General features: G+C 32.1%; 1 protein-coding gene across 1 annotated transcript in view; it reads right to left on the bottom strand.

Moving 5' to 3' along the window:
* Positions 1–4,304: 4,304 nt before the first annotated feature.
* The window catches only part of LOC117110898, a 23,621-nt gene continuing 13,505 nt past the window's right edge, over positions 4,305–14,420 (bottom strand). The window contains exons 2-6 of the mRNA XM_033253728.1: positions 12,491–12,595; positions 10,611–10,706; positions 9,605–9,736; positions 8,917–8,994; positions 4,305–5,000 (exon numbers count right to left, since the gene is read on the bottom strand). Of these exons, the coding sequence (XP_033109619.1) occupies positions 4,752–5,000; positions 8,917–8,994; positions 9,605–9,736; positions 10,611–10,703 (552 nt within the window). The 5' untranslated portion in view covers positions 10,704–10,706; positions 12,491–12,595 and the 3' untranslated portion in view covers positions 4,305–4,751. The remainder of the gene's footprint in view (positions 5,001–8,916; positions 8,995–9,604; positions 9,737–10,610; positions 10,707–12,490; positions 12,596–14,420) is intronic.

Here is a 14,420-nt window from a genome sequence, read left to right as displayed (position 1 = left end):
ATACTCTTCTGCTGGGAGTAAGAATGCGGATATAAAAAGTAATAAACATTATGAAAATGTAGGTAAACTCCCTTATAAGTTTTTTCAAGGACCATTTGGGTGTCGTAGTCTCTTGTAATTGATTTATTAAAGTGAACTTAGTTGTTCTCCTTATGACAGGAGAATTTGCTTTGAGTGTATAATTTATGCAAATAAAAAAGTAGCCGGTATATCTGCGGATACCGTGGTGAAATCAGTACATACTAAGGGGACGGGGTGAACAATAACAAATGATGGTGAAAAAAATTAAAAAGAAAAACGCTGATGAACGCAGATGAGAGGCATACCAACTCCTTCACCTCTATGACCAGCTGACCGCGAGGACATCGTCAGCTTTATTTTTTTTACTAGGGGAAGGTTGAGGAGATATTAAGTACTGTTCTCCTAGTAAAGAGTAACAAATCACATAAGTTACAGAACCACAATGAAAAACTTTTCTGAAAATGATTGTGTCATGCTGGTTGAAGATATTATTAAATAAATAAATTTACAGTTAAGAAATAACAAAAATAAAATTATGATAAGCAATAATAATAATAATAATAATAATAATAATAATAATAATAATAATAATAATAATAATAATAATAATAATAATAATACAGTAATAATAATCAAACTTCTTTTCAGAGACACTAGTCCATACAACATAAAAATCAAATGTTAATAAAAAAAATCACTAACGATCATCAAAAATGACCTAATATAATATAAATCGTCAAAGGTACATATACAGTGTTTATATAAGGACATGATGGAACATCGTAGGCTACCCTGTAGCTTTTCAACGAATAAAGTCCTATAAAATGACCTAAGTACGTAGTACATCCCAAAAACGATTTTCTCATTCATGATAATAGGAACACTATATCAAGGAAGTATTTTCTGTGATAGGGTGTACGATGATGACCTCTGCTAGCCCCTGGATTGCCATACGAAATTTGGGGGTTCCCCGCCTGAGTACACCAATCGCATATTAATTAAAGATGACATGCCGTGATGTTGACCGAGTTACCTGTAATGACCGTCTAGAAAGTTAAATAACCTCGTATGAACGCCTTTAAATTGAAAGAGGGTGTAAAATGATAAAAAGAAATAAAATTGGTAGCAAAGTGGTAAAATCAGGAATAATATTCATAATTAATGTATAGAATTTCAAGGAAAATTTGTGTTTATAAATGGAATTTCAAGATTAAGATAAACTGTTTATGAATACTTGGATAAATATGGAGTTTTCTAACAATGACAATAATCATCCAAATGATGTTTATTGTTTTTTAATTTAAGCTTACGTCGCGTTTATGTCCTAATGGGAATGTTTGTCCTTACAACAACTGTATGTCTAGCGCCCATACAAAAATTGGTAGGTCTAATACGTGCAATAAAGTGTGGAAATATATTGAGCCAGGTAAGTTAACTTTATTGGTCATAAAAAAAGTAACGCGGTGTCAACATCACATCACATGTAAATCTGGAATATTTGATCATTATAAACTCGATTGGTATAATCAGACGGGGAACCCCCTAAAATGTCTACGACAATCCATGGGCCAACGGGGGATCGGGTCATGGTGCACCCAACACAGTTAAACTTCCTTAATATTTTTTCTATTCTTACCATATAGAATAAGAAATCGAGTTAAAAAAAAAAAACATTTTGGAATGCAATTAGGTACTGGGGTCATATGTGATGGTCGTCAATGATAAGTAGGCCTAATAAATAAATATATAGTAGGCCTAATAACAATTTTGGGGTAGGGGTAACATTATTTGTGCTTGTTACTTTTAATTTCGTGTAGGTGTTTGTATAAAGAATGTATGGTTGCTTAATCCTTCCCAAAAATGTAAAAAGTCCAAACGAGTCATTAAACTTAGTATTACAACAATTCAAGCAAATACACGAAACACAAAGTTGAGGCTTCTTTTTATCATGTTTATATTATTATTAGGCTATTAATGGTAATGGTAATAGTTGGAGACTTATATAGCGCATAATACATGGTCTGTATACGCTCGGGACTAGATGTACATCAATGACTTTCTCCTCCCCTAAGTGTCACTTCATGTCTTCGGCAGCCAGTAAACCGGCGCACTTTCATCTGTCTATAACCATTATTGTTATTGTTATTATTACTATTCTTATTATTAATATTATTAATATTATTATTATTATTAATATTAACATTATTATTATTATTATTATTATTATTATTAACATTATTATTATTAGGCCTATTTTTATTATTATTATTATTAGGCCTATTATCATTATTAGGCCTATAATTATTTATTGCTTCGTTTGTTGATCTATAAGAGGCTTGTCCTTCCAAAACTAAGTAAGTAGCATAGGAATGTGGCAGTATTGTATACTTTAATACAAAGAAACATATTATTAACTCATAACTATTCCAGGAAATTACAATTTTAAGTTGTTTTGGTCACTGAGTTTTGAATGACAAATCTTCATATTTATTATTGTACTGTTAATATTACTGTTCTTCATGTTTGACCGCAACAGCAATGCTTTTGAGATTCAATTGTCTTCGTTGTTAATTTAAAGAAGATATTCAGTTCACACTGATAGTATCTAAAATGCATGATTGATTGAATAGACTGTATGCTTTTAATAATAAATACAGTATTGTTAACTTGTATTTTGCAATGAACGTAATCTGTTAGATATTTAAACAGGGTTATAAATTGGTTCTATTTTGGTTACGCCCATTTTTTATTTTTTGTGAAACACATCGTACAATTATTGAGAGTAAATATCTATGACCTGTGTATTTGCACAAGTTAAAAATCCTATAAATATTTAAGTCTACTTTTAATTACATACCTTTATTGCCTATGGTCTATGTAAAACGAATAGTTACGAAATGTGTTAGTAGATGTGATACCAGTATTACATTAAACCGGACATGAAAATGGTAGTGCTACGATAGTCATAGATGTTGGAAAATATTGTAAAATACTAAAGAATATGAAGATGACAATGCAGTGTCTGAAGTAATATCTGCGCCGGAGGCAGAACACCTGTTTAAAAGTAGAAATACATCGCATGTTATGGTAAAATTGAGGGGTTTTTTTTGTTGCTGTTTTATACCTCAATTACAACTAAGATAATTCGTAGTTAGAACTGCGCATGCTCGTACCAAGTTTCTTGCCACATAAACAACATAGGTTTATATCGATATGACCTTTAATGGGAGCAAGAAAGTTCCGACTACAAATTGGCTTAGGGTCTATTACCAATTGGGCTTTAACAATCACAACCAGCCACGACTCCTACATTGGCTAAGAGCTTTAATTTAACCATGTAACCAACTTAAACAGTGCGTTGTGGCTAAGCGTTTAATTTTATCCAATCAAATCGTTGCGTTTAAGCTAACCGTTTTATCCTATCCAATCAAAATAATGCGTTGCAGAAAAGAGCTTCATTGCTGCCAATTTGTGATTGTGGGTTTACAATTCCTACGGTCTGTTATAAAGTCATGTGGTTTGAGTATACTTTAAGAATTAAGCATCATATACAAATAACAAATCACTGTTTGATAGTTGATATAATATGACAGTGAAAATGCGAAATATCCCTGATCACATTGTGACTATTAAATTTAATGAAATTTAACCTGACGAGGCTATACAATTTATGTTGACAAAAACATGTAGCTTGTTTAAGTATGGTCCTGATGACATCACGACATGACCATATATAGGCACGTTATGACTATATATGGGCAAACAACATTTTTTATTTCAATAAACATTTTATTTTTGTGGACATATCTTTAGATTATTGACAGATAAAGAATGAAAAAAATGTTTTTGAAAAGAATAGTTCATATTCCAAATTAAAGCATTAAAGTCAAGCATACCTTCAGAATAGATGAATGTTTGATACAAACGTATCTTTGCAAAAATTAGATTGGATATTTTAGAACTGGAGGTAGAACGGACAGATTATTCTATTTATATTAGTTAAAATAGAAGACGACCATCATTTTGTACTAGTCTCCCCTTTTTTAATGAAGTTAAAAAGCTTTTTTACCAAATTTTCCTCAGCTGTTCTAAAGATACAAATGACCTAAAGCGCCCCAACGTTTAATAACGCATTGAGGAGTAATCAAACGTAGACAAACAAAGTGTATACTCTCTTGCGATATTGTCGAATAAAACAGCTATATAATATTATATGTAAATTATTGTTTTTTTAAAGTTTGAACCACTACAACAGATCATTTGAAAAGACACAAAGCTGCAAGCTGATTGGACTGCCATTTTACAAGCGTTTATTAAGAAAAAGAAATCATGGACGTTTTTATAGTAAAATGCTTAATTGCTGATTTTGTACATTTTTTTTACACCAGAGCCTAAAACAAAACTTGCAATTTTGAATGTAATCAAAATTTTAACATATGTTTTCTTATTTCATTTCTCACATCTTTCTTTTATAATAGGCTTAGTAGTAGTACATTGAGGAAAACGTCTATGCTAACAAAAATAAATATTTAATATTGATAGGAATTTTATTTTTAAAATGTGAATAATATGATCAGCACGATCAACAAGGGAAATATCTAACAAGGTTATTAATTCACTTTATTTATATAAATTATTTATATTTTTCTTATAAAATCGAGCTGCGGCCAAAGATATCAAGCTAAAGCACATTACATTATATCAAATGATTAAATCAAACTATTTTAATCTCAACATGTTAATTCGCATTTAGTATTGCAGATGATAAAACACCAAGTCGAGCATTTGTAAGTGCACTCGTGGCGTTTCTGTCGCGTTTCGTTTTCAGCATCTGCGTGGATTACACTCCATAATATGTTTCCAGCGCCACTGCAAATGCGTTTCATCGAGTCGGTAGCAGTGTACCTGAAGTACTGACGATTGATCTCTGAAATTGGTTCCAGTCTGTACTTGAAAACACTTTTGGGGTTTTCTTGTGCCTGAAATGACCAACACAATTGTAGCGAGAAATTAGATGTTATGCGATTGATCAGTCAATTCTCGGTGTCAAATATTGGACGCAATTTATTATTGCATATTTTTTTAAACTTGCAAAGTTACTAAGCTGTACCCGGACATTCAGTACACTTACTTGTAAAATTAGCCAAAATTGTCACTAAGTGGTACCCACGGTCACTCAGTACAATTACAGGAGATATTGTGTGCAGAGATATTACAAAATTAATTTTTCTGATCAGAAGTCAACAATTTCCGTCAATCAACAGTAATTTGTTATGTTATTATATATGATGCATGATTCTTAAAGTTGCTCAAACAACATGACGTCATGACCGTGGGAATAGCTAACAGTCTGAACCACAATCACCAATTGGCTGCAGCAATGCATTGTTTTGATTGAATAGGATGTGACGTTTAGCTACAACGCAGTGTGTTTTGATTTGGTTGCAATAAAGCGCTAAGTCACAATGATGGCGTCGTGAGTGGCTGTGATTGAAGGCAAACTATTTTTTAATAGAATATTCTTAACATTACAATTGGTAGTCTGTTTTGAGCAGACGACGTGGTGCCTAATGGGAATAATAAACGAGATTTAAACTAATTTTTAGAAACAGCAAGTGAATTTTCAAAAAAATGGAAACTCGCATTCTATGATGCGATTGTCTACTACAAAATATGTAAGCTCTATATGGTTGAAAGTGTAAAAAAATCAGTAGAAAATTTGAAAATTTAAGATACCATATCTCAACAATAAAATAAAAAACCTAAATAAATATTCAGAAAGGGGCTCTGTATGATGTTATTTAGGTTGACTAACTATTTATCTTGCACACTATATGAATGCAGAGTCGTACTTCAACAGGTTAAAGCATACGAAAGTCGGTTAGCCATTTTGATGGTTATTATATTAGGCCTATTATTATTATTATTATTATCAATACCAACTTTAAAGGTATTAATCAAAAGTGTATAGCAAGATGAAGCTTGCCAGACCAAAGAGGCCGAAAAACATGGTCAACTCAGAATACAGGCATTTGTAAATTATATCGTAATATCAAGATAGAAACTATACAACATTTTTTTAAAATTAAAATGTGATGGTTCAATTGTAATAAGTATGGCCGGCCGAACATTTAATCGAAAATATAGATATCTCTATTAACAATAGCGATATCCCTATTATAACAATAGAGATATCTCTATTGTTAATAGAGATATCTCTAATAATTTGGCCTGCCATAAATAAGAGATAACTCTACACAGTCTTCTTGAAAATGGGTTGATGAAATATTGGGAAAATTTTAGTACCGGTTCGCAAGAAACATAACGTTACACTTAATGATTGACAATATAATATATATATGAAAAATGTAACATTAGGCAAAATGTTCTACTTAAATTGTAAACAATATATATGTCAAGCATGGGCAAAAGAGATACCCAATAACATCAATATTACCTCCCTAAAATTATAAGATAATTCTTTTTTCTTTTTTTTTAAATAATCCTAACATTACAGTTACTATCATTTTCATGATTTTTATGATGACTATTTTTAATTTCTTTTTTGTTTAACCAAACTTTAAATGTACTCACGACGTTGTGTCCTTCTACGGCGAAATTTATCAGTTAACTGATGTGATGTTATCGTCATTACGTCATCGCAGATGTAGCGTGATGACGTGCGCCATCCGTCTTATGGTCAGATCGTCGGGGTCCGTTAACTGATGATGTTTACCACTCACTTAAGTGAGTACATTTACATTTTGGTTAAACAAAAAAGAAATTACTAATAAGGAGAAAGATATGAACGCAAATGATCACCGAATCAGTATCATATGATGTTTCCTCCTTATTTACTAATGTTCCATCATTGGATGAGACAATTCAAATTATTGCTGATAAACCTTCACTGACAACTGGTTTATAATGTCACATATGGACTCAACTTAAGTAAACCGGACCTCCTTACTCTTCTTAATATTGCAACTAAAGACCAGCTTCTTAAATTTCAAAGTAACTTGTATGAACAGATCGATGGAGTAGCAATGGGATCACCCTTAGGTCCACTTATGGCAAATGCATTCATGTGCAATATTGAAGAACGCCTTGAATCTAGCAATCAAATACCGAAATATTACAAGCGATACGTTGATGATACTCTGGTATTTATGCCTAACACAGAATCTGCCATGCAATTTCTTGACTTGCTCAACAACATTCATCCTGCCATAAACTTCACTATGGAAACTGCTGTGAATAATTCTATTCCTTTCCTATCTAACTCTAACAAGTTACACACACGCATTTATAGGAAGCCATCAGACACAGGATTACTTCTACACTATAGAAGCCATGTAGACAATAAGCACCAGGAGACACTTTTAATTACCATGTTGAATCGGGCCTACAAACTATCATCATCCAGCCACTTATTCAACGAGGAATGTAATCACCTAAGAAGGATTTTCAAACGCCTTGAATACACGGATGACCTCATCACTATTACTGAATAAATTCAGTAATAGTGAAGCCGACGAGAAGGAAATGCCCATCCGAATTATCCTACCCTTCAAAGACCAGAAATCTGCCAACTCAGTTAAGCGTCAACTACGCCAACTAAGCAACAAAATAGACCAAAACATTTTTCCTGTTTTCACAAGCAGAAAAATAAGTGACGAAATTAAGAAAACAGAAAGAAAATCTACATTCCTAAATCAGCAGTGTGTTGTGTACAGATTTAAATGTGGCTTGTGTGATGCAAGTTATGTCGGATAAACAAAGCGACACCTCTACCAACGTATTGCTGAACATAAAAGATTTCTGTTAGGACAACATGCTAAGGACCATCATATCAGCCCAAGCAGTATTGAGTCATGTTTCCGCATTTGAAAGAAATGTAGGGACAAATTTGACTATATCATTCATGAAATGCTGTTTATTAGACAATTAAAACCCAGTCTGAATAAACAATGTGTCAAAGCAAAGCTTTTTATCTAACACCGGGATTAATATCCCACTGTTATAAACTTTGACATTGTAGATTAGCTTTTTTCTATTGATTATAGTTGCTGTATATTCTAAACTTCATCCATTTGATCTTGAAAATGACACCATGAAGGAGTCGAAACGTCGATCTTTTCTTTTTAGCGTTATTTTTATATTAAATAAAAAAGAAATTAAAACAACTATTGAAATGAGATAACAAGTTTAATTTCTTTAGAGATATTATTAATACTATATTATGTGTTACTTCATTTATATGTGCATGTGTAAGAATATGTCATTTTTTATGCGTATACATACATATTTATATGTGCCTATATATTTACATACACCATTATTTATTTAAGTATATTTTCTGTTCATATTGTAAAATTTGTATAGCTATCATAATTTCATAAATCTAACCTTGATATATGGTACCTTTAATTTCATTATATTGTAACCAACGGGAATTCTTGACCAGAGTGGGTGGCAGGGTAGGCGAATTAATGTAATTTGTTTTAAGTAGCTCTTAAGTCCCTTTTTTATATTGTACTTGTATATGTTTGTATTTATTACTGAGTGCACCCACAAATGTTGAGTGTCACTGTTTAAAAAGTGATATCAAAATATATATATTGAAAGTTGAAATGATAATAATAATAATAATAATAATAATAATAATAATAATAATGAATAATAGTAAAATAATAAAAATAATAATAATAATAATAACAATAATACTAATAATATAATAATAATTCCAACCACGCGCAGAATAAATAAGAAAGCGTCTCTCCACTTTTTAAACATGGCTATCTTTCCTGTCGCATATTTGACTTCGAGACGCTGTATATGTACGGAATGTATAACAAAAAAGTAGGTCTAGTTAAAGTAAAAATGATGACGTACCAATGCTGTATCGTTGTAATCTGCAAGGCTGGATATATAACAAGAGTCATCGCTTTTGTGTCGATGGATGAGTAGTCCCTGTAAAATAATGAGAGAAAAAAATTAGTGTGTTATAGCTCAAACTATTCATTGTATACTGATTGGGGGCGCGCACCTTTCACGCCAAAGCGTTCGCGATTGTTCATTAGATAGCATGTTATTGTTTAGTGGTTTAATAGCGTCTTGAAACCGTGTTTTTTTTTTTAAATTTTTATTTAATTTTTTTTGTCAAGGTTCACCTTCGACATCATCATCCTAATCATTTACATCATTGTCATTATCATATCTATATTTCATCATCATTAACATACCGTACTTATTATCATTAGCATCATCATCATCATCATCATCATCATCATCATCATCATCATCATCATCATTACCTTTATCCCAATGTTTTCATGTATCTTGTAATCTATTATCTTGTGTTGTTATTATTAATAATATATTTATCTTTGTTGTTCTCAAACAATTTGCATAGAATACATTAATTAAACTATTGCATTTTTCAGGTACAAAATCACACGCTTTTAAAATGCCATGCAATTGTTTAATGCATAATTATTTAAACCGATACTTAAATGTACAAAACTACATGAACTTCAACAAAACCACCGCCATGTTTTTAGATATTGCCGGTAATACTTACATGAGTGAGGTCAGTGAACACTGTCAAAGCGCTGGACCCTTGTTGAGCCTCTACATCTATTATAATCCCGTCATCAGTTTGTTCCATAGTTTCAGTCAAAGTGCGCCCTTCAACATCGAAAGTTTTCTCAACCTTTATCAGTATTAAATAAAACGATATATGTGATTTCATTTCATTGATTCATAGAAATCTTTCCATCCCTGGCTTATGACCACAGACGAGTTTGGAAATCACATGGAAACTGAAAATATGGAACGTTTCGTTGAAAGGCAGCTATAGTATGCTTGACACGATTATTCATCGTGTTCCTATTCGAGCATTGTTGTTATTATTTATCTATTTGTTTTATCGTCTTTACTGTGCTACGAAACAAACCTATGAATATATTTTACTATGGTTTCCATGTATTTAGTTTTTCAGTCGGCTGCTTGAGAGAAAGTGCTTGGCGGTTAGATCTGCACATGTACCATAAGGTCTCCGTACACCAATGGAATGATAATCGCCTTAATAGCGACAAGTTGGCTCCAAACCTAATGTGAAACTATATATATATGTTCATTTTATGTCAAGCGTTGACAAAAGTTACAGGAGTAGCCGAAATATTCGCCTAAAAAATTTTAGTGTTTCTAAAGTCAACATCTTACGTATTTGAGTTTCTTTGCTGTTACGTTATATTATATTCTACATATGTTTCGAAACACACGTGGACACGCCTTCTTCATATATATGAGTATGACACAAGATGTGTATAAGAGAACGCATTTAGATATTATCCGTCATATCAAACCTAAAACAAAGATTATTTCAGACTTTGAGCAGTGATAGAGAAGGTTGCTTCTTATATAAAATTTAAACTTTTAAAAGTAGGCCTACCTTTAAAACAATCTAAAAACAAAAAACTTTTTATATAATAAATTCGAAATGAAAAGAAAACATTGTTAAGCAGACGTTGACTGCGGTATCAACAGTATTCTGAGTTAATTAAATGTGTCAGACTGGTCTTTACCTTGACCACCGGTTTACCCTTAGTGTCTGCAGGCGCACCATACACACAGGCAAGTAATAGACACATAACCACTGATTTTAATACTGTATCCATAGTCTAAAAAAAAAAGAAAAAAAATAAAACATTCAAGTCGAATTATGCAAAGTAACAGGCTAATTATTAGTACCTCAAATTTGTTACAAACACATAAAAAGGACAATGATTTATAGTTCCTGTTAGTTCTACTTTCGGAAATTTAGTTCGCCATACATTTGTTTAAAGTTTAGTTATTACATAGAACATCAATTAAATATAAATCATATAAAAGTGTAATTGAATCTACTGGCAAATAATTAGTTGTGCCAATTCATTAAAAATCTGATAGAATACAGAACAAAAGAATCTGAAAAACACACTTGTTTATCCTGCAAGTGTAGCTCTATCCCTGGTATTCTTAAGAATAAGGACATAAGACTTCTACCTAATCTTAAAAATTGATATTGAGTTAATGATTATTATCGTCCAATATTGCTAGTACTTGTCGTGAATTTACTTTCGTTTAACGACATTGGACATTATGGAGGTTGGATTTTCAAATGCTACAAAACCAAATTACTCCATAGACCAAAACAGTTTTATTATTGATATGTAAAACAGGAGATGGGTTCCGGGGTTTGATTTAAAATGATCCTAAAGCCAAAAATCACTTCTTTAGTTTTTCACTCGTAAATTTTCAATCGTTTATCTCCACATCGTTACTGTAACTGGGAATTTATAATGCGCCTTTCCGTCAGTTTGCAAAGCGCAAGCCTAGATTCCTCCAAATTTTAATTAGTTTAGCAATCGATCAATTACATCAGTTCCAGAAAAGAAAAAAAAAAAGGGAAAAAGAAAAAAAAATCATCTCAGGCCACTCAAAATACAGTCTATGGAACGCCATCAACATAACAAAGGCAAAACAATACAGTATTACCATTATAAATGTTCTTAATATCATTAGGAATGTTATTTCAGTGTTGGGCAGTATAAACTGAGTATGACACACTACCAATCCTCTTGCTACAATGTGGTACAATTAAGTGACGTGAAGAAGTTTATCGAGTATAGCCCGTCTTTGAACACGACTAGTTATTAGGATTGAGGATAAATAGGAAGGGAAATAGAAATGTATACCTTTCTAGACAGTACAAATGATTTCATAAAGAAAAAAAAAACACATCATGAAAGACACAATTTGATTGACTGATATTCATAAATTACTAAATTAATTATAACAAACCGAGGCCTGTAACTATACCTTATATTAGTAAATTTACTGACCTAGCTTGTTAATTCGTTTCATTTGACTATTAATAAAATTATTCAAATCGAAACGAAAGTAAACCTGTTCAATATCTAAAAGATTATGTTCATCTCAAAGGTATTATATTTACAACTCACATCTATTTTGAGAAAACGTATGGCTACAATGGTTTGGGCCAATTGATGCGCATGGCAAGTAACCGGATTCGCAAACTTCTCTATAATTGGAACCCCACACATGGAAAAAACAAACCAAAAGACCTAAAACCACATTGAAAGATGTCAATCAAACGGAATCTAGAAAAACTGGGGGTATAGGTGGTCTGTTAGGGAAGCAACGGTTGGAGCACATGACCGAAAAAGATATGGAAATTTTTCGCAAGTCGGGCAGTAAGTGAAGAAATGTATGATGCTGTCCAGTAAGTAAGTAAAAGTACAAGTTTAGTTTTAGAATTTAGTATTAATTTAGCATTAAAAGCCTATAGTGTAAACTTTGTCATCACGGTATAATCTGGAAACATACAGTAAAATAGACATAATAGATAACACACAAAATTAGAAAAATCTATTGTCAAAAGCATTAGAAAAAGTCAACTTACTGTTTAGGTACTGTATGTCAGTTTTGAGTCTCGATATTTTGTCGTCGGTGAGGGAATACTGAAACTTGTGTCTCTTTCAGAGTCCGACGGAGTATTTATACTATTCTGCTAGGAGTAAGAATGCGGATATAACATGTAATAAACATTATGCACATGTAGGTAAACTCCCGTATAGATTTTCCAGGGACCATTGGGTGTCATAGTCACTTAAAATTAAAGGTTTAATGAAGGCAACTTTTGTCCTTATAAGGAAAAGGGAATTTGCTTTGCTTTTTGTGTAAATGATGCGAATAAAAAAAATCAAGCCGGTATGTCAGCTGACGAGGTTATACCGTAGTGGCATCCGTAGATGGGGAAACAACATAAGGGGGAAACATGAGCAAAGAAACGCTAATGTTCCACTACTCAGTCGTCTATATTGCCAGTTGATCATGTGCGAGAACGCCATCTACCGTCCAGATGACACCACAATATAACATGGTCAGCTTTACTTTCTTTCTTTCTTTTATTGTTCTTTAAGCTTCGGGTCTATTCAATACAGAGTACTTGACGTCCTCCCATAAAGCCCAGCAAAACATAAGGATAGAAAGTTACAGATCATGGTAATAATAAACACTTTAGGAATAAAAAGTAATTATAATACTTACAGTAACATTAATGATTATAATAAAATAGGCTTACCACACTGATGACCATCAAAAATTACCATCAAGTTCCTTAATATTGCATCCTAATATATCAAGGATGTTGTGCACGATAAACCTACTAACCCATGGAATGTCATAGAGGGGGGTTTCCCTTTTGAGTACAGCAATTGCATATCAATCAAAGCTTCTAGCTGATATGGCATGATGTTGACTGGGCCGAGTTAACTCATTATGACCGATATAAACCATTTTCAACATATTTCCACATCTTCCTTCAAATAAATCATTAGTATTACAGCCAACGTCTGATAGACCTATTACTATAATTGGTATATTGGTAATTGGTAATTTTATTTTTGTAATTTTGTTTTTTAAAACCTATAAAGTTAAACTTTATAACAAACATAAGTTTTTTCTTAACCTATAAAGTGGAAACACACCGTAGGATTTAACATAATTAGAAAGCATGATATTAAAACCTCCACGTGAACCACCAAGTTGATACTGTTTATGTTAATTATTGTTTTATTGTGAGTTTAATCTTACGTCGCGTTATTTATGCGTTGCTTGTTTTGAGTTATATTTTACGTGAATTGTACACAGTACCTGGATTTCTATTGTCTTTACAGGATGGATTTTCTGTCTTCGCATTAATGGATTTAAACGTTACTTGCATGAAATTGTCCTAACGAAATATTTGTTCTTATGGCGACAGTTTTTTCTATTTTCGCCCAAATGGCCACCTATACAGAAATTTGGAAATCAATCGAATAAACGTTTATTCACATCCTTTTAAAATAATTAAATTACAACATGCATTTTTTTAATAAAGTAAATACGAGGATTTAATTATGTAAATTGGAAAAAAAAGAAGAATTGTAACGGAATAAGGAAAGACCCAAGAAGACGTGAGAAAAATAAATATTATTATGAACAGCCTCAAAGAGAGAAAAGAAAAAGATTAAGGTTAATTAACTTTATCGTAAACTCAGTGTCAACATCACGTCAGTTAATAAGCTAGATTATTTGATATATTATAGTATTATATATAAAAGCGACTACTGTACTCAGACAGGGAATCCCCTAAACTGTGTATGACAATCCTGGGGCCAAATGGGGTCATCGTGCACCCGACACACTTAAATAAGCTTTCTTATTGTTTTTTTTTTTCCTACTGTCATAGAAATAAGAAATAAATTTTAACATCAATCATTTTGGAATGCATTTAGGTACTGAGAGATGGTCGTCATTGCAGTGGCGGATCTAGAATTCAGCAATAGGGG

This window comes from Anneissia japonica, unplaced genomic scaffold, assembly GCF_011630105.1.
Source record: "Anneissia japonica isolate Jap-2015-1 unplaced genomic scaffold, ASM1163010v1 scaffold287773_len227377_cov100, whole genome shotgun sequence".
In the NCBI taxonomy this organism is placed as follows: domain Eukaryota; kingdom Metazoa; phylum Echinodermata; class Crinoidea; order Comatulida; family Comatulidae; genus Anneissia; species Anneissia japonica.
The sequence above is the reverse complement of the archived record's forward strand: the minus strand, read 5'-3'. Positions and strand labels throughout refer to the sequence as shown.